Source organism: Zea mays, chromosome 2, assembly GCF_902167145.1.
Source record: "Zea mays cultivar B73 chromosome 2, Zm-B73-REFERENCE-NAM-5.0, whole genome shotgun sequence".
Lineage (NCBI taxonomy): Eukaryota > Viridiplantae > Streptophyta > Magnoliopsida > Poales > Poaceae > Zea > Zea mays.
In genome coordinates this window covers 204,150,225-204,172,060 of record NC_050097.1, presented here as the reverse complement: position 1 = coordinate 204,172,060, position 21,836 = coordinate 204,150,225, and the positions used below count along the sequence as shown (strand labels likewise).

Below are 21,836 nucleotides of genomic sequence, written 5' to 3'. Positions count from 1 at the left end.
ATTATACATTACAATTTTTGTAGTCAGTTATTCTATTTTTTTTTACGTTTTTAGGCTACAGTTGGCAGTGATAAGCCATCCGATATACAAATGAAGACTAGATCTGTTGTTAGGAAGGTTCCTGTCAGCAGAGTAATTTCAAAAATCAAATCAAAAGGCAAAGCAGTTGTTCCAATTTCTGATGATGACAGTGATTTTCCAACTCCACTACAGGTGAAGGGAAAATAGTGAGATTTACAACTGATGTATGCTCTCTCATTTTTTATTTACTAATTCATTGTATTCAGTTATTGCAGTTTATTTTTGTGCCGATCATTCCTTGTTATGAGTTCAGTTATCAATGCCGAGTCACTACATCTTTTTTTAATAGTTAGTCATTTTTAGTTTGTTTTCTAGATTAAAAAGGGGTTTTTATTCAACTATGAGGTGCTCACCAGCTGTTATATTCAGATTAATAGGTGTCTTGTCTGATAGTTTCAAGAGGAGATTGTCTAAGATTGGGTTTGGTCAGTTTTTACATTTACAAAATGATAAGCTTGACGACAGAGCCTTAGGGATGTTTTTAATGAAGAATACAAAGAAGACCCCCTGAGGATAGAATTTTCTAGGAATATTTTGCCTATCACTCCTCAAGTGGTGCACAAGATATTAGGTATCCCAATTGGGGGTCAGTCATTCCGAGCTTTGAATGACAAGGTTAACAAAGCAGCGAGGAAAGAGCTCAGGAAGATTTGTGATGACACTACTGACATAGATAACAAAAGTGCCCATGAAACGTGCATGAAACTATGATATCTATTCTACCAATGTTGGACAATTACAGAAAAAAATGGTAAATCAATAAATCACAGCAGTATAGGTAGCAAATTATCCAATCAAGTCTTGTCACATACTACTAACTTAGTATGGTACTGAGTTGAACAGGATGGAAACATAAGGAATACTATCTACAAGGTTCAAAGCACACATATGCATCATACTTGATACAGGTTACTCTGAACTTTGAAGTAGTCTGTATTCACGGATCAGTTGCCAAATTTAGTTGAATGAAACACTGGGGTCGGGTCCAAAGGCCACTTGATCTTGGTGGTTTAGGAATTTTGGACCTAGAAATTTTGGGTTGGGCTCTAAGAATGAGGTGGCTATGGTTAAAAAAGATCCAACCTGATCAGCCATGGGCTGCTCTAGATTTACATGTTCACTCTAATTCTATGTCCATGTTCTGCATTTCAGCTTATTCTGTGTTTGGTGATGACAGCCGAAAACTTTTTTGGTGTGATAAATGGTTTCAGGGAAATCTATCGTTCACACATGTGGCAAAGAGAGCAATCAAAAGAAGAATGGTGCAGGATGCATTGGACGGTAATGCTTGGGGTATGGTACATCAGGGGGCTGTCAGCTACAGCCTGATGGAATACCTCCATCGATCTATGGGATATTATAGCAGAAATTGATCTTCACCCAGGAATACACGACCTACTGAACACATTTGATCACCATCCACTACAGGAGAATTCTCAACCAAATCTGCTTATTGTAGTTTCTTTGTCGGGGGCTCGGGGCTGTTGGTTTTGACCCATGGCAAAAAGAAAGCTTATATAACCATTGGCAGGAATTTTTCTGGTAATCAGCATGGCACTGTCATCAATGTTTAAGAGAATAAATGTGAAATATTTTACCTCCAAGGTTTCAGTCTATACCAGTGCTACAAGTGATGACTTTGGCAGCTTACCATTTGAGAGGATACAGAAATTTTTGTGTGTACACTGCTGCTCCAGAAAGGAATTGCATTTCATGCTGGCATAGTGTACCATTGCAATATGCCCTTCCCATTAATTCTGTTTTTGGGAATGTCCTTGTTGTATTACTTGCATAGCCACAATATATATAGGGAATAAAAATGATGTGACATCTGTAATTTAGTTTCAGTGCTATTTTTTGTGTACAACTTGATATGTATCTGAACCGACTATCCTCGTTGCAATCTTTCATGTTCTTTTTATTTAGTCTCACTTTGCTCCTTTTTCATTAATGGTTTTTTCGTGGACATTTTCAACTTCTACCATCAAACCTTCTAATGTTGGAACTTTGTGTTCTATTCATTTATTTTACCCATAAAAATAACTCGGATTTATTTTATACCTTTTATAGTCGTATAAAACACTTTTTTCCCTACTCATGTTGAGTGATATAGTTAAATATTTTTTTTGGGTGAAACTCTGATGCATTCAAGAATGTATAGCTGCCGACTCTTAATTCGTTGGTCGCCCTGGTTTTCGCAGAGAAGGACTTGATCGTGCTGGCGAAGACGGGGGTCAGGAGAATGGGCGCGTTCGTGTTGCCCATTCTACAAGAGCTGCTCAGCAACCGCGAGGGTGAGCAGGCCTTTTCGCTTACATGCTCTCGCCAACGAGGTCAGTTTAATTTGTTAGTCAATTACTTTGTTTAGGGGCGACGTACCAGTTTGAGGCGCTCGGATCAACTATTGGTTTGCGTTACTCAGTGGTGAGTGTTATCGATGCTAATGTGGAAGAGAATGTGTACATGAATTCATTTTTGGTTGTCAACGCCTGAATGTGGCAAATATTGACGCATTGATGTAGTTGTACTTTATCTATGTTATTGATGCAGCATGGGCAACGAGGAGAACATTGGGGAGATCGGAGGAGCGATTGGGATTGAGAATGGGAACACAGGGGAAGCGAGGAAGTGGTGCGGTGTTGTCACCAGCAGTTATGGCAGGATCGTCGGTCACCACCGCCTAAGGGAAACTCACCTACTTGGGAGATTTATTCTCGATGCTTGTTTTCGGCAAGGTAAGTGCCCCATATACTTTGGTGCACTTCTAACAAACTTAAAAATGAACTCCTATAATCCTGATTACCTTCGTCCCCTAACCAACTAAGCTGGTCGGCCGGGCTTGGTGGATGTCGCCTATATTGCGCACGATGACCACAATAGTTAGAACTTTCTTATTTTAATTATGCTTCTGATTTGTATGTTTTTATTGTACAAGGATTTGATAATATTTGGTTGTCCCTGGAAACATGCTCATACTTGACGGTTCTTGGTTCACCCTATATATCTACTAGCTTGATTCATAATCACTGTTTACCGTGTTGTTACTCACTTGACAATTGACATAGTAATTAATGGCATGTTTGAAGGGAAGGCATGTTCTAGAAAATTTTAGTATTTAGTTCAAAACTTTATACTAAATCCATGGGATTTGGATCTCACTACCTTTCCAAATAGATCTGTAGTCCTTACAAGTTACAACCTAAATCGCTACACACTGGTGGTGAGATGTCTCAAATTGCTTTACATCATTTATGAACAAATGAGTTCCCTGTGCATAAGGAGAGGTGCCACACTATCAGTAGTTTGTTCATTTTGTTTACTGGAGGTAACGGCAGAACCCCTAATTGGTGATATTTTTAAATGTTCGTTTTTTTGCTTCTAGCCTTGTAACTGAGAGTTTTTATCTGATAAAAATAGTATGCCTACCTAATAAGAACAGTGAATGGATTGGGTTCAGGCATTCAGCTTCTACATGTACTATCTAATTAATTTTGGAAGTCTATCCACAAGTTACATTGCAGAGTAGAGGCAGCATTCTGCATAGATGCTTGGAAGTCTATTGCATTCTTTTATTCTTGATTTGTTACAATTATGACACATGATTGTAGAATGAGGTTGCCTGTTTTGTGGAATCTGTGTTGCTTATAGGTACTCTCAATAAGGTATCCTCATTGGAACCCAACATTATAAATGACATCATTGAGCATAGACATATGTCCAAGCTGAAACTGAACGCATGAGCCCACAAGACAAATATTTCTGCTATCTAAAAGGTAAACTCCTGGGGCCTTTCTGTGTGAAGGGAATCCATGTTTTATGCACAATAGCTTTTCACTTGATGAATTCTCACTTATCTTCAATTATTGGTTACTAGGCTTCAACTACTCGAAAAGTGAAGATGACCTTAAACAGTTTCATTTGGCCTTATTACCAGAATACTTGCTGCGATACTAAATCCATGGGATTTGGATCTCACTACCTTTCCAAATAGGATCTGTAGTCCTTATTACCAGAATTCTTTGGATCTCACTACTTGCTGCGATACTAAATCCATGGCCTTATTACCAGAATTCTTTGAACTGAATAGAGTGGAAGGCAACTTCACCTAACACCCATCCATGACCCAGCTTACATATAGGCAAATTTTATAACATAGCCTGCTTCAAATATAACTTTTGAGCTTGAGTTACGTATGCTTTCAGTCACTACTCTTCAACTATGCTGGTTTAGTTTACTATTACATGTCTTTTGGATACATTCAATTTGGAGAAATTGAAATTTACTTAATAAAATAACCTATATGAGGTAATTTGCAAATTCGGTTCTGGTTATTACTGATTAGTTAATCTTCTTTCTTGCTCTGTTACTGTAAGCTGTTCTGTGAATTGTGGCATTCTTTTATAATTTTACTTTATGATTTTTGCAAATTCGGTAACTTCCATGGTCATCAAAGGGGATGTTGCATGTGCTTTGGTTGTGGCCCATGAGTTCGCACATAGCTGGACTGTCAATCTGATTACTACAAGACCAATGAGGATTTCTGGCTAAATGAGGTGTGAACACATGTTGTTGTTGATGTTGTCACTATCAGCCTTTACATGGTGTGCAAATCATGGCTACCTTAAAAACATAGTATAATTCATGATTTTTGCTCAAGAAATATAATCTATATAGAAAAAGGTCTACTTGATATGATTATCAGTCATGATGCACTAACTTGTTACATCTATAGCCTATCAATATGATTTTATTCTGCTCTCTATCTACATGGGTATCTTCATCGCAGGGAGCAGCCTCGTCGGGGTCGCCATCAAGGCGCCTAGGATCATGTCTAAGAACCTCATTAGGTACGGAATTTGGAGCCTTCAATTTTTTATTATAAGTTCAAGGTGTTGGTTTTAGATTTAGCATTTGCCCCTGGTCAGTATTAATTGTTATGGTTCAACCTCTTACTTTCATAGGTTGTATCTACTAATCTAGAAGTTCAGACAGGGACATTAGATTTGATATTTCATTTCCTATCATCTGATGTAAATACTTGCACCCTACTTCAAACTTTGATCCATGAAAATATTGCTGATCACATATTTGAGGTTCTCGGGTCATAACTTCACCTTTTTGTAGTCGTGAACTTTTATGAAGTATTATGATCAAGAAGGCTGACAAAGTTGCACTCCTGTTATACATCTTCAGGAAATAATGATCTGCTTGTCATTTCCTTTGTTCGAGTACTATTACTTTTTTGCGAGATCAGAGGAAAAAATCAAGGAAAAGCTTTCTATTGGATTTCCCACTCCTTCACTATGTTGCATAGGTACCATTTTATCCAGTCCAGTCCATGTTTTATGACTTGCTTGGATTTGCATGATCAATTGTTCCCATATCCTCTCACTACCCTAGGAAGAACAAATAGCCTGTACTTTGACTACAATATTGAAAAAATATTTTGCATGTTTGTGGATCAATAGAGTAGATATATATAAAAGAGAAACAGGCGCAATATTTTGGCAATGAGCAAATGCAGCTTACAGTGTAGATGTCTCTCTCAGTTGCAGATGCAAACACATCCTTAACTAGATCGATGGCCTCTGACTCCGACAATGGTGTGACAACATCCTTTGCACATTGAAAATATTTCTTAGGCTATCTGCTGTTAGCGTTATTTGTAGTCACCATTCACTTGTATTTGTGAATGCAAATTTGATTAAATAGGTGCTCATTGAACAGAACCACCGCGAGAAACACACAGAAGATATAAATGTGCAGGGCTTACCCTGGCAGGGAGCAATAGAGGACTTGGTGATTTCAGTTGATTGTCCAGGACTGGCGTAATCAAAGTAGACTGTGCAGGGCTTACCATCAGTTAGAATAACGAGAACAGTATGTTGTGGGGCCAAAGGGACGAGCCCCAATCTATTAAAAATCAAAGCCCATACTTCACGAGCAAACACACAGGAGGTCAAGATGTGCTTGATGTTCTCGTCTGCTTGCCCCCTTTCCCTATTTGGCTGACTGTCAAGAACTGGTGTTCGACAGCTCAAGGGCAAGGCTTATAACTAGGGGTGGGCAATCGGTTTTAACCGACAGTTCGGTTCGGTTCTTCGGTGCAGTAGAACTTCGGTTTGGGAAGAAATAGGAACCGATCGGTGGAAACAAATATGAACAACCGACGATTTTGGCTTCGGTTTGATCAGTTCGGTGTTCGGTTTGTACCGAAGTTTTGAGTCTTCGTACCTCTGCTGCTTGTTGTCTTCGTTGTTGTTGGTTCTACGTCTTGCTCGGGTTCTCAATACAGGGACAAACATGGAAGGGATAAGGTTGGCTTCGTGCCATGAGCTTGTCGTGAGGGCATAAGGCCTGAGAATTTGTGACTTGGAATTGTTTAATGGGCCTGTAAGCTATATGGGCTGCTCAGAAGACAGACAGCTTCCAGACGCTACGGAGCAGCAAAGCCCGGTTAGGCCCAACGACGATGAGATTTCCCTGCTGACTGCAAGCACTTGGGCAGCCCAGAGTTTCACCCGTCATCCATCACTCATCACCCTGCAAAACCAATTTCAAATGGACGGGACCAGTAAGGTTTGGGATCCACAAAGTAAAACCAGCAGTGGAAAACAAGAGTCGGGCAGGGCACAGGAGGGTTTGCTTTGACCTCCTCGTCCCCGTCGTTGACCTCGGACTTGGACTTGTCAGAATCACCAGACTCTGTGGGTCCTCCAGACTGCAACGAGAGACGACACATGACTCACATCACACAGACGAATTATCGAGGCAATGCCGAGCAACGTGAGTGGAGTAGATGTAGAACATACTGCACCTGCTTGTTGTTATAGGCGTCCATCTTCTTTGTGTACTCAACCTTAAGCTTCTCGGCCTTAGATACGTAGGGAGCCTTCTCCTGCGATTCAGAAATTGCACAACGTCAAAGGACGGCAAGGGAACAAACGTATACTGCATCGGAGCGTTGAAGTGAATATGCAAGTCGAACAAAACCCTTCTAGGAACGAACAGATTTCAACATCGAATTCAACAAAATAGTAAGCCCGCACAACTTATTGAACCAAACCGCCAGTGCCAGAGGATAGCATTACGCAGCAGCAAGTCCACAAATCTGAACTGAAGTCTAAACAATTGTCTAGATAATTAACATAGCCACCAATTACAATTCCAAAACATGATCATGAGCAAAACAGCCCCAATTTCGAAATCAACGAACGATGATATTTGGATAGATCTAGACTAACACTGCGGCAAGTAACCACTTGATATATGCTGATATACAGACAAACGCGGCCACGCAGGGGGGCCAACCCAGACGAAACTAGACCGGCACATTCACCGTAAGAACAACAAAGCACATCACAACTAACTGCAGTCTCAAACGGTTAAAACAGGAACGGGGAGCAAGCAAACTCACGGCATCAGACAAGGACTTCCACATGTCACCACCAGCCTTGCCAATCTGCCATCCACAAAGTAACAAACATCAGAAACGGAAGTTTCATATCAGCAAATCACGAACATTCAGATCCAATGAAGGAATCATGCATCACTAACATTCGAATCAATGAAGGTATGATGGATGAAACAACACTTACCACTGAGACTTGCTTCACATTGGGGTGCTTCTCCTTGTAGTCCTTCCTGAACTCCTCCCTGCAAAAACAGACCCAACTGGTCAGAACAAAATCCAAATAACGGGAGAACGAAGGCTACGTGGTCTGAAACTCACATGAAGACGAAGAACGTGGTCGGAGGCCTCTTGGGCTTGTTTGGGTCCTTCTCAACCTTGGTCTTTGTTGGGGACTTGTTCTCAAATGCTAAGAGTTAAGAACAAGGCAACATAAAAAGTGTTAAGTGTTAAAGTCCTTCGTCCTTCGAAGCATTATGTCCCTTCGGGAAATAATGAGTTTCGGACGAAGGTCATAAGAGACATACCTTCGTAAACATAACAAGTAATGATGAAGGACTCATATAAAGCATGAAATATAATATAAGCATCATCATAGAATCATTTCTATTTTATTAACATGGAAAAATAGAAATGATTTCAAATTACAAGTGTACCTTCGGTCCTGAGAGAAGGTAAAAAGTACAAGCGTGACGCAAAAGCAAATGCCAAGTCAGCGTGAACAGTACGGGGGTACTGTTCATCTATTTATAGACACAGGACGCAGCCTGTGACGAATTACAATTATGCCCTTTACAAAAGTTTACAACATTATCTTAGACCTCTATGGATAAAAAGGTCATTCTATCTCTATGTCGGTTTGCAACGCCGAAGCTCTATAAAAAGGAACCTTCGGCCATTTCCTGGGGACGATTTCAGCCGAAGCTGCTTCTTCACGCAAGACCTTCGGCGCAACGAAGCATGGGCCCAACAGTAGCCCCTTTCGCGGCGCTAGATCGTTTTTCGTAACGAGCTTGAACCGTGAAAAAATCCTCTCAAGCTTCGGGAAGCCGAAGGTCCAAAAAACACCTTCCCTGAGCTCGTTGCCGAGAAACGATTCATTTCCCGAGATCGTGTCGGTCCCACCTTGCAGAGTCACTGTTTGGTCTTTGCGGTCCACTGCGCAGCGAGTACAAGTTACTGCCCGCCTGGTGTAAAAACCCTGCCGCTTCGCCTTCTTACCTGCAGCACTATATAAACAGACGAGTAGGTGTGAAGTTACCACAGCATTTACTGCTATTTGCACTGTTTTGCTGCCAAAATTTTTAACCATCACCGAAGCTTGTTTGTCAGATTTGAACGAAGCTCCATCTTGAAGCCTGCTTCGGAGAAAAAAGTATCAAAGTTTCACAAGTTCATAATTAAATGGCCAGAGTTCGCTCTACAGCTAGGGTTGAGCGTGAGGGGGACGAAACTGAAGCTTCGGAGACTGTGCCCATCTCCGAAGCGATGCAGCGCTCCGGACTGGTGACTGCGGAAGAAATGCCTGCTGCCGAAGCAAACCCGACAGCTGCCGAAGGAGAAGGGAACATTGAAGAAACCGACTCCGAAGATGACTACCGTATTGCCATGCCCAGCAAACCCAGCCACCTAGACTTCGGAAAATCGACTGTTTCAAAGGTTGATCTCGCCAAGATGGTGAAAGCAGGTTTTTTCAGTGAAGATCAGAAGAAGCTACTTCGCTTCGGGGGAGAAGAGACCACCCCGAAGCCAGAGAAGGACGAGGTTGTCATCTTCAAAAGCTTTTTAAAGGCTGGGCTAAGATTCCCTGTTCACGAGATTGTTGCGGAGATATTGAAGAGGTTTGGCATCTACCTTCACCAGTTAACTCCTAACGCTATCGTTAGGCTTAGCGTTTATATTTGGGCCCTCCGAAGCCAAGCAGTGGAGCCTTTTGCTGACAGTTTCTGTCGAGTTCATGAATTGCATTATCAAACAAAGGCCAGAAAAGATGGGCTTCATGAAAACTTCGGTTGCTACAATTTTGCCTACCGGAAAACCGCAAAGTTTCCTGTAATCAGCTACCGAAGCAAATGGCCGGCAGGCTGGAAATCAGAATGGTTCTATGTCAAGGTTGATGAGGACAAGGAGAAGCTTGTGCAAAGTCCACTCGAGCTAACTTTCGGAGAAACCCGACCCCACTGCAACATGACACCAGAGGGTCAAACTCAACGGGCAATGGATGAATTCAGAATCATTGCAGAGCATATTGGTACCAGGGATCTGGTTCAAGAATTCTTAGCATTCAGAGTCTTCCCTACTCTGAAAAAATGGGAAATGCCAAAGTTAAAGGGGGAGAAGAAGGAAGGGGATCTTGTCCGGCTTCCTTACCACTTCAAATTCAAGAAATATTTTAAGAAGCCCTGCCAAGAGTGGCTGGATACAGTTGAGGTGATGTGTAATGAAATTCTTGGAAATTATTCGAAAAAAGAAGATCAACTGATGACAGCAGCCTTCGGCACCCGTCCGAAGCGAAGGCTGAACCGAGTGCTTGATGCACTGGGTTTCGAATATCCTGATTATGCGCAGCTGAACAAGGGTGCTGAGGGCCAGAGAAGAAAAAGAGCGGCCGAAGCTTTAAACAAGGATGAAGAACAACCACCAAAAAAGAAGAAAATTGTCAAGAGAAAAATATCAACTCCAAAGCGAAAACTATCCGAAGAAGAGGGGACCCCCACACCACCTTCTACTAGCGACGTGGAGGAAATTCTAAAGGTAATGACTGAACCCATGCCCACGAAGCTAAGTCCATTAGGGCCTCGACTGACGAAGCTTTTTCAAAAGGTGGCGGAGCCGGAAAAAACGAAGATAGCCAAAGCGAAAAGGCAAAGAATTATTGTCGTAACAGAAGTTATTGACAAGACGCCACCGAGGGCGTCAATTCAGAAAACACCAGCTGTTGAGGGCACAGAAAATGTCGAAGTCGCACCTTCGGAGGTCGCGGCTACCGAAGCCGCTACAGCCGAAGATGTAAACTTAGAATCTACTATTGAAGACATCAACAAAATTTTAACAGACATGGCTGCAGAAGAAGCTGCCACCACTGCTGAAGAAACCATGGCCACAGTGCCTGGGAAAGGGAAAGAAATAGCCGAAGACACTTCGGACGACGAAGCCTACTCTTTTCAAAATTTAGTCGGACAAAAACTGTCGAAGGCCGAAAAAGAAGAGCTTAAGGAATACGCCAAATCTTGCGGATACAAGCCAGGAGCTCTTCTATTTGGAGGCATTGATGATGAAAAACTGGGCTGCATCCGGGACTCAGCTGGGGCTAAGGTCATCGGTACTCTATCAAAGAGTATCGGTTTTCCGAAACTAGAGACAGACATCAGCCGCTACCGACGACAACATATCGTCGGCAGCTTATTTTATTCAAATTTCAAGGTAAACATCCTTCTCTCTAACTTCTATTGTTTTTTAATAATGGCAATATTCTTTAACGAAGGTTGTTTATTTGCAGAGCATGCTTCTAAGCAAAGCTTTGAGGATGCAGCAAGATCTAGAAGATAAGAAGCACGAAGCTATAATTGAAAATTTAGAGAGCAAGATAAAAGAACAATCAGCTATTATTGAAAAGAAAGACTTCGAACTTCAATCAACCGAAGGCTTGCTGGCAGAGACTGAAGCCAAAGTAGCAGAATTGAATTCGAAGCTTCTCTGCCAATCAAAACAATTTGAACAAGAGAAGCTAGAACTTGATTCGAAACTTGAAGCCGAAGTCCAAGCCAACTCAAATTTGAAGAAATCATTAACAAGCCTTCAGGATAAATGTTTGAATTTTAGCAACAATTGTATCCAACAACTAAAGAAGATCTTTTACTCAGTTGGAGCCAGCAGCGGGAAATTTACCCCTTCGGATGAAGATTTACCAAAAGCCTTCGATCATATCGAAGCTGAAATTGAAGAACTTGACGAAGTTATAGCTGGGCACGGTGACTTCTGTGCCTGGGTAGCTTCTCGGGGTACTGCTGCAGCATTCCTGAAGGCTGGCTGCGAGCATGGAAAGATTGTCAACAGGCCCAACTTCGCCCTGTCTCCATCAATTCTCGACGACATTCCTGACCTCGCTCGGAGCATCTCAAATAGATTCATAAAAATGATATGGACAAAAGGCGGGCGAGAGAAGGCTGGGAACGAAGCTCGAAGTCATCTTGAACCAGTAAGAAATCATACTTTGTACTTACCTTCTCCTTCACACTTGATTTTTACTCGGGATACCTTGATTCATGTAGGATGACGAAGCTGAAGGTGATACTTAAAGGATATGCCGCCGAAGCAGAAACCTGACAAAGATTAATAGGAGTAGACTAGAAAAAACTCAGGAGAATTTGTAACAACTTTTTGTAAATACAATTAATCTATTCTCAAGGAACTTTGTTCATACCTTGTAATATATTCTTACCCTTTTATTGAGACGCTTTGATGTGGACGAAATCAGTATTTTGAGCCGAAGGCGAAAAAACACCTTCCCTTCTTTTCGTACACAACGAAGCATAAAAGACCATTTCTTCTTTTTGCCAAAGCTTTTCTTTTTTGTACATGACGAAACATAAAAGACCGCTTCTTCCTCTTGCCGAAGCTTTTTCTTTTTTGTACATATCGGAACATAAAAGACCACTTCTTCCTTTTGCCGAAGCAACCACTTAGGAACACAAATGCTATGAATGAATGCTTATGAATGCAAATGCTATGATGTAATGTGCGAATGAATGTCCAAAGCATATAACCGAAGCCACACTCAACCATTATTTCCTTGGAATCAACCACACATCAGCTCTGCATTCCCTTAGGAACGACTTTGGAGCTTCCTCGTCTTTTACTTAGACGGTATAAACTCTGCATTCCCTTAGGAACGTCTTTGGAGTTTCTTCGCCTTTTACTTAGGCGGTATAAGCTCTGCATTCCCTTAGGAACGTCTTTGGAGCTTCTTCGTCTTTTACTTAGACGGTATAAACTCTGCATTCCCTTAGGAACGTCTTTGGAGTTTCTTCGCCTTTTACTTAGGCGGTATAAGCTCTGCATTCCCTTAGGAACGTCTTTGGAGCTTCTTCTCTTTTTTCTTTTTCAGTTTCTGCACTCGATGGTGCGTTCTCAGCTGTTACATTTACATTTTTTGGGGGATTTTGCTCTTATAAGACTAAAAAAGGAAATTACACATGATGGCCCCATTAAAAACCTTTCTCCCCCTTCGGAAAGGAAAAGGGTGCCATGAAAAAGAAAAGAAAAAACATAAAAAATTACATCATGTTATACATAGTATCGCCGAAGCTCATCCGCATTCCAAGACCTTGGAATTTCGTTGCCATCCATGTCCTTCAATCTGTACGATCCAGACCTTGACGAAGATACTACTAAGAATGGTCCTTCCCATTTCAACTGTAGCTTACCCACTGTATCTGGGTTAGCCACTCTCCGAAGCACCAAGTGTCCCGGCTCAATATTTTTTAGCCGGACTTTTCTATCTCGCCATTTAACTGTTTCAGCCTGATATTTATTGATATTCTCCACGGCCTGAAGCCTGATCCCTTCTAAAGCATCCTTTTCCACAAGGCAAGCATCTTCGGGACCTGATTCTGCCGAAGCTACTACTCTTATTGATCCAGCTTTTGCTTCCTCCGGAGTTATTGCTTCGTCACCGAATAATAATTTGAATGGGGTAAAGCCTGTAGACCTTGATGTTGTTGTATTGTGGCTCCACACCACTTTGATTAACTGATCTGGCCACTTTCCCCTGGGTTGATTGAAGATTAACTTCATTATTCCTGTCATTATAATGCCGTTGGCCCTTTCAACGAGCCCATTTGACTCCGGATGCCTGACTGATGCAAAATGGATCTTCGTTCCAATTTGATCACAGAAATTTCTGAAAGCTTCGGAGTCAAACTGCGTTCCATTATCTACAGTGATTGCCTTCGGTACCCCGAAGCGACAGACAATATTCTGCCAGAAAAACTTTTGGACATTGGCCGAAGTTATTGTGGCCAATGGCTTCGCCTCAACCCACTTGGAAAAATACTCCACAGCCACTATAACATATTTTAGATTCCCTTGAGCCGGTGGTAATGGACCCAACAAGTCAAGGCCCCACCTTTGCAATGGCCAGATGGGTTGTATCAGCTGTGTCAAAGACGAAGGTTGTTTTTGATCTCTTGCACATTTCTGACAACCTTCGCACTTTTGCACTAACTCCGCCGCATCCGAAGCTGCCTTTGGCCAATAAAACCCTTGGCGGAAGACTTTCCCAAGTAATGGCCTGGATCCGATGTGGGATCCACACAGGCCTGCATGTATCTCTTTCATCAACTCTATACCTTCGGCTCTAGATAAGCACTTGAGCAGCGGAGCGCAAACTCCATGTTTGTATAATTCCCCTTCTATCATGACATACGGACGAGCTCTTGCCTCTATTCTTTTATTGTAAGCTTCGTCATCTGAAAGGAACTTACCCTGAAGGTAAGAGATTATTTCAGTTCTCCAATCTTCGCTGTAAACAGGAGATATGTTGAGGACTGCTCTTTCAAGGAGCTCCACTGAAGGTGCCTTTATTGTTTCGAAGAACACATCCGAAGGTAACGGCAGCCCCTGTGCCGCAGACTTAGCTAGCAAATCAGCATGCTCATTTTGTCCTCGAGGAATATTCTTGACAGAGAATCCTTCGAAGGATGCTTCGATCCTTCGGACCGTATCTAGATATTTTTCAAGCTTCGGATCTTTAGCCTTGCAACTTTTGTCAACATGACCCGAAACCACCTGGGAATCAGTTTTAAGAATTGCCCTTCTGATTCCCATTGCCTTTAATTTCCGAAGGCCCAGAAGCAGGGCTTCGTACTCAGCAATATTGTTCGTGCAGCTGAAATCAAGTCTTGCTGCATAACAAGTTTTGACCTTGGATGGTGAAACCAACACAGCAGCTGCACCTGCTCCGAAGATTCCCCAAGAGCCATCACAAAACACTGTCCACACTTCGGCATCTTTATTTGCTTCTTCATCCTGAGCCCCTGGCGTCCAGTCGGCAATGAAATCTGCCAATGCTTGAGACTGGATCGAAGATCTATGCACATAATCAATGTAAAATTCGTTGAGCTCTGCAGCCCATTTCCCAATCCGTCCAGTAGCTTCTCTATTTCTCATTATATCCTTCAACGGCTGCGAAGAAGGAACAATGATATTGTATGCCTGAAAATAATGCCGAAGCTTCCTGGATGCCATTAAAACGGCATATAATACCTTCTCCAGCTCTGTATAATTTTTCTTTGAGACACTAAGGACCTCAGATACAAAATACACTGGAACTTGCTTCTTGAGCTGGCCATAAAGCTTCTCCTGGACAAGCGCCGCACTTACTGCTGAGTGCGAAGCTGCCACATATAACAACAGAGGAGCCCCTGGCGTTGGCGGAGTTAATGTTGTGAGATCTATCAAGTATTGCTTCAACTCTTCGAAGGCTTTTTGTTGACTTGGGCCCCATTGAAAGACTTCGGCTGACTTCAGCACCTCGAAAAATGGTAAGTTTCTTTCTGCTGATCTGGATATAAATTTGTTGAGAGATGCCAGCCTTCCTGTCAATCTTTGGGCCCCTTTTCTTGTAGTTGGTGGCTCCATTCGAAGTATAGCTTCGATTTTATTTGGATTAGCTTCGATTCCCTTTGTTGAAACCAAGCATCCAAGAAATTTACCCTTCTTTACTCCGAAGACACATTTCTCTGGATTCAGCTTCAAACCAGCTTGTCTGAAGCTGGCGAAGGTCTCCTGCAGATCAACAATATGATTTTCCTGCTTCGTGCTTTTGACGATAATGTCATCAACATAGGTCAACACATTTCTGCCTATTTGAGACTGAAGAACCTTCGCAGTCATTCTGCTGAAACTTCCTCCAGCGTTTTTGAGCCCCTCAGGCATCCGAAGATAGCAATACGTGCCACTTGGAGTTATGAAGCTAGTTTTCGGCTCATCTTCCTTTTTCATCCAGATTTGATGATATCCTGAGTAACAGTCCAAGAGACTCATGAGCTCTGAAGAAGCTGCTGCATCGACTAGAGAGTCTATCCTTGGCAACGGGAATTCGTCCTTCGGACAAGCCTTGTTGAGATCTGTGAAATCGATACACATTCTCCACTTGCCATTGGCCTTCTTCACCATAACAGTGTTAGCTAGCCACTCTGGATACTTCACTTCTCTGATAACTCCTGCGCTGAGGAGTCTTTTTACTTCATTGCGAGCCCCTTCGGCCTTGTCATCAGACATTTTCCGAAGCCTCTGCTTTCGGGGTCTGAAGGATGGGTCAACATTGAGCGAATGTTCAATAACATCCCGATTTACTCCACAGAGATCATTAGCCGACCATGCAAAAACATCTTTGTTGCTGAATAAAAACCTTATCAAAGTTTTCTCCTGGTCTTCAGATAATTGCGAGCCCAACAGCACCTTCTGCTCTGCTATGTCCTCACACAATAGCATGGTCTTCGGCTGATCTGCTGAAGCTGTCTTCTCCCTTCTGAATTTGTACTGTTCACAAGCTTCAGTTCCATCTATATTATGGATTGCCTTAGAGTCGGTCCAGCTTCCTTCGGCCCTTCTAGCAGCTTCCTGGCTTCCATGGATAGCAATAGGCCCTTGGTCCGAAGGTATCTTCATGCAAAGATAGGCAGGATGAAGGATTGCTTCGAAGGCATTAAGAGTACCACGACCAATAATTGCATTGTAAGGATATTCCATGTCAACAATGTCAAACACAACTTGCTCAGTTCTAGTGTTGTTGATGAATCCGAAGGTTACTGACATGGTGATCTTGCCCAGTGCTACAATCTGTCTTCCTCCGAAGCCACAAAGAGGATGTGTAGCATCATGAATCTTATCTTCTGGCTCTTGCATCTGTCTGAAGGCTTTAGCAAATATGATGTCAGCTGCACTGCCTGTATCGACCAAGACATTGTGAACCAGAAATCCTTTGATAACACAAGAGATAACCATGGCATCGTTGTGTGGGTAATCTTTGAGCTGAAGGTCCTCTTGAGAGAAGGTAATAGGAATGTGAGACCATCTTGATTTGATGAAGGGTCCTTGCACCCCAACATGCTGTACTCTTCTCTGCGCTTCCTTCTTCTGCTTCTTGTTAGCTGGCTCTGAGGACGAGCCACCTGTGATCGGGAGCACCAGCTTCGGGTCCGAAGCAACTCCAGTTTGATTGTTGAACGAAGCCATCAGCTCAGAAAAGTGGAAGTGAGTTCACCGGAGGTGGGCGCCAATGTTGGGGACTTGTTCTCAAATGCTAAGAGTTAAGAACAAGGCAACATAAAAAGTGTTAAGTGTTAAAGTCCTTCGTCCTTCGAAGCATTATGTCCCTTCGGGAAATAATGAGTTTCGGACGAAGGTCATAAGAGACATACCTTCGTAAACATAACAAGTAATGATGAAGGACTCATATAAAGCATGAAATATAATATAAGCATCATCATAGAATCATTTCTATTTTATTAACATGGAAAAATAGAAATGATTTCAAATTACAAGTGTACCTTCGGTCCTGAGAGAAGGTAAAAAGTACAAGCGTGACGCAAAAGCAAATGCCAAGTCAGCGTGAACAGTACGGGGGTACTGTTCATCTATTTATAGACACAGGACGCAGCCTGTGACGAATTACAATTATGCCCTTTACAAAAGTTTACAACATTATCTTAGACCTCTATGGATAAAAAGGTCATTCTATCTCTATGTCGGTTTGCAACGCCGAAGCTCTATAAAAAGGAACCTTCGGCCATTTCCTGGGGACGATTTCAGCCGAAGCTGCTTCTTCACGCAAGACCTTCGGCGCAACGAAGCATGGGCCCAACAGTCTTCCTCACCGAGAGCCTTCGGCAAAAACAAACAAATCCCATCAAAATCAAAACCGGACAAAACCACGATAATGGATGAAATAGGTGGTCAAACCGAATCGTACCTGGAGTCGCCACCGCTGGACCTCGCCCTCGACTTCATCTCGAGACCTACCGAACCAAATCCAATAAAACCATCAGCAACAACCCACACCAACAGGCAACAGCATCGAATTCACAGGGATTTGATTGAGATTTCCAAATCGCAGTACCTTGGAGCCGGATCGTGATGAGGGTTTGGAGGTGTGCCCGTAAACGGGAGTGTGTAGGGTTAGCGTGCGAGTGGAGAGGAAGCAAGGACGGAAGTGGGGCGACATTTAAAGGCAATGGCGGTGGGCATTTGCGCGGGATCTCGAATTTTTTTTTTTGCCATGTCATCGATCCGGGCGATCGCTTCCTTTGGCCACGGGAGCTGCTTTGATGTTTTGGATGAGTTAGGAGCAGTGGGCCCATCCTGTCAGTTGTTTTATGGGTGAGGTTCAGGTTATTTTCGGCTGGAGGCGGGAGTTTTCACGGTGTGCTCTCTTCGCCCGACATGTGCTTAAGGTCAGTTCGGCCATTTTGCGCTATAGCGAAACTGCGAAAAAAGTGTTGAAGTTTTGGAGGGAGTCCACGCAATCATAGCACCGCCGTATGTGAGTATAGGTGACGACTGCCATGCAAGTAGCATATTTGTGACAACGTGCAAGAAATTGTTTAAACTCGTTGGATGGCAAAGCCGCTAGCACCATTTAAGCACAATTGGAAAATAGAAGTCCAAAACAGGGGAAGCTATAGTAATATAGGAGGGATGTACCTCTTTTGTAGGTGCATGAGGATAAAACGTATGTGATGTATATATGGTAAAAATTAACTATTATAACTGTTTTTTAGATTTTTAGGGGTACATATGCACCCATAAGCTACAACGTAGCTTCACCCCTCACCCAAAATATGGCACCCACTACCGGAATCCGAGTCTTTGCCGAGTGTTGGATTCTTTGCCGAGTGCCTTTTGTCGGGCACTCGGCAAAGAAGGCTTTGCCGAGAGCCGCACTCGGTAAAGTCAGGCTCTCGTCACAGAGACTCTTTACCGAGTGCTGAACACTCGGCATAGGACAGCACTCGGCAAAGGAAGCTCTCGGCAAAAAGCCGTCAGCAGTCGTCCCAAAGCTGATGGCCGTTAGTATTTGCCGAGTGCCAACCGTTGCCTCTCGGCAAAGATGCTTCTTTGCCGAGTGCCACGCAGCTGGCACTCGGCAAAGGAAGCTTTGTCGAGTGTCTTATTCACACACTCGGCAAAGTATATTTTTATTTTTTTGATTTTGTCTCCCAAACTTTTTGTGGTATATTCCTACACTATGTAGACCTAAATGTATCATTTGTGGACAATTATAATAGAGTTTTCAATCGTTAGTAGATTTAGTTCGTTTTTTTGAAATTCTTCGGAAAATTCAAATTTGAACTGCAGGTCACTCGAAACTTGGAAAACCGTGCATGAAAAAATGATATTCATGTTACTTAGCATAAGTTACGACCGATTTCAGAAGCGTACCGGAAACTTCGAGCAACATGCTCACTAAACATGGCCGTCAACTTGGCATGCACATGTTTAAAAATTGTATAAAACACAAACAAAGTCAGAAAATCATGAAACTTGTCCACGTGTCATGATATCATATGTAGAGGCTGTGATAAAAATTTTAGAATGTTTGGAGAAAGTTGTGAGACACTATGTGTAGAAACCTAAGAGATTCATATTAAAACTCTATGATTTCATGTGTAGTCCTCTTAGGTTTCTACACATAGTGTCTCACAACTTTCTCCAAACATTCTAAAATTTTTATCACAGCCTCTACATATGATATCATGACACGTGGACAAGTTTCATGACTTTCTCCAAACATTCTAAAATTTTTATCACAGCCTCTACATAGTGATTGCTTGATTTATGTTATATGTGTATGATTTATATGAAATGATTAGTTTTAATATTAAGTTAATTATATACGTGCATGATTAGGTTAATATGTAGTATTGTTGATTGCCGGCCATCGTGCCGTTGAATTATGCGTGGATGTCAGCCATCGTGCTAATAGTTTTATTTGCAGGATTTTGAAACCTCCCCGTGCAGGGGAGGTGCTGCCGAAATTTTCTGTTGCTAGGCTTCTGTTAGAGGATGGAGGACCGTGAGTGGATGTACACGGGCCGTAGAGGAAGGAACGATGTCACCACTGAATGGATTAGAAATACCGATGATTTCGTGGAACGGGCATATGGCGAAGCTGCTAAAGGGGCGAAGCTAGTCCCATGCCCGTGCGGCAAATGTGACAATCGGAAAATAAAACCAAAGAAGGCCATGGTAGAACATATTTGGAAGAATGGATTTATGCCGGGCTATACTCGGTGGATATTTCATGGTGAAGCGCATCGTACGAGAGAGGAGGTGTTGAGACAACGTGTCGAGGATTATGGCGCGGATGCGGGGGTAGCAGATATGTTGAACGACTATCAGGAGGCACAGTACACGGGAGGATGTATGGATGACGAGCCAGAGCCGACTGCAAAGGCGTTCTACGACATGTTCGACGCGGTACCGAAACCCCTTCACGGCCAGACAAAGGTTTCTCAACTGGATGTCATTGGGCGTGTAATGGCGTTCAAGTCGCAGTACAGCATGAGTAGAGACGCATTCGATGGCTTGTTGACGGTTATTGGGAGTATGCTTCTGTAACACCCTAAATCTCATTTTGAGATTATAGTAATTTTTCTTTAAAAGATCTTGAATTAGAATTTCTTTTCTTTCCTTAGAATTCCCATAACATTTGAAGTCACATCTCCTTAAATAAAAGTTTTATAACAAAAATTCAATAAAAAGATTATTATATAAATAAGCCTTTATTGAAGTTTACAAATATTAATGTGAGAACATTTTTTTTAGAGATCATACAATATAAACTATTATTCTTAAAATAATTACATGGGTGCTACATATTCAAAAGCAATTTCTTATGTAGAATGATAAATGATTGGATATATATATATATAATGAATATTGCACCATGTTGGATTCTGATTGTGCATTTTGTTTGGGATAGAAAATTCAAACGCGGATTCAAATGTGAATTCAATTGGAATTCGAAAATAAGAAATAGGAAAAGAAAAAGAAAAGAAAAAAACTCACCCTGTATACCTGGGCTGAATTCGGATCGCTCGGCCCACCTCTCTCTGCTGCTTCCCCCTTTCGCTGGCTCCATGCGCGCGCTACAGGACACCGCCAGGTGGGCCCCGCTGAGCAGTCGCCACTCCAACCCCCTTCGCGTTTCGTTCACGACACTTACTTGTGGGGCCGCATCGTCATCTTCGTCCTCCCAACGAAATCGCCGCAACAACCGCGCGCGCGGTCCGCCCGACACCCCCCGATTGTGGCCTCAATCGGACTTCCGTGCATGTATAAATGGGACGCCGGGAATCCTTCGCCCCTCGACCATCTCGCCTCATAGACAACAGCCGCCGTTGGGAGAGAAGAGAGGTGTGTGTGGGGGCCCTCTGCGCCGCCTTCACCGTCGTCCGTCGCCATGGATCCGTGTCCTGGCTGCTGTTCGGGGCGCGACCTCATCCTGGGGAGTTTCAACCCGCTGTTAGGAATGTAATCGTGACAAGCTCGGACGAGGTGATGCACTGGTCTTGCTAGAATTTGTCGCCGGACTTCAAAGAAGACCTCCGCGCCGCCTTGCGCCAGGGTTTGGATTGGTCGTCACTTCGAACAACGGTATGAATCCTCTCTGAATTTGGCAATCATCACTGGGTTGCGTTGCGCTAGGTTCTGGGAGAATTGGGGGCTCCGGGTTGTTGGCCGCGTGGGGCTGGTGAGTTCCGCCGCCGTGGCCAGCTCGGCACCGCGGGCTAGCATCGCTTAGGGAAGAAGGGCTGCCACCGTTGATCTGTTGGCGGACGTCACGGATTAGATGCAAGCGAAATCCCGAGCGCCCTGAATCTTGGACCGTTAGATCGTGATCTCACGCGTTAGATTAGATCACGTCACTTTAAACTCGGGGCCATCGGATATAGATCGGGCGGCTCTGAGCGCTTACCAGCTCAGTAACTGGGGGGTTCATCTGGGCCCTTGGTTTCTAATCCGGCGTCTAAGATCCATCCATACCCCTTCGCGGTGTCGGTTTTTCATAAGAGCCCCTCAGCTTATTCCGAATTAACCCGCCGTCCACCTCGGGTCACACTGGGTCTCGGGAATTTTAGTAGATTAGCCCCTGTGCTTCCCAGTATTTGAGGCGCCGTCCAGGTATTAAATAAAACAGGAAAAATAGATTTAGAAATTGATTTTGTGTATAAAAATAATTGTAAAACTTGTTTAATTCATAGAAAAATTATATGAACTCCAAATTAATCCATTCCAGTTTCTATAATTTTGTAATAATGTTTTTTATCACCCTGTG

At 42.9% G+C, this 21,836-nt stretch overlaps 1 protein-coding gene and 1 long non-coding RNA gene across 2 annotated transcripts; both read right to left on the bottom strand.

The window, feature by feature from the left end:
• Positions 1 to 6,499: 6,499 nt before the first annotated feature.
• On the bottom strand, positions 6,500 to 7,896 carry LOC109944069 (HMG1/2-like protein; the record flags this gene model as incomplete). The annotated part of the gene is made up of 6 exons (XM_023301757.2): positions 6,500 to 6,624; positions 6,734 to 6,802; positions 6,899 to 6,979; positions 7,499 to 7,543; positions 7,680 to 7,737; positions 7,814 to 7,896. Coding segments are annotated over 6 exons (348 nt in total), but the record flags the coding sequence as incomplete, so codon positions are not given.
• A 9,465-nt stretch (positions 7,897 to 17,361) lies between these two features.
• LOC109944070 (uncharacterized) lies at positions 17,362 to 17,693 on the bottom strand. Its single transcript, XR_002267330.2, has 3 exons — positions 17,616 to 17,693; positions 17,469 to 17,514; positions 17,362 to 17,380 (listed from the first exon to the last, which is right to left on the bottom strand). It is a non-coding gene; the product is annotated as an uncharacterized lncRNA (long non-coding RNA).
• Positions 17,694 to 21,836: the final 4,143 nt, after the last annotated feature.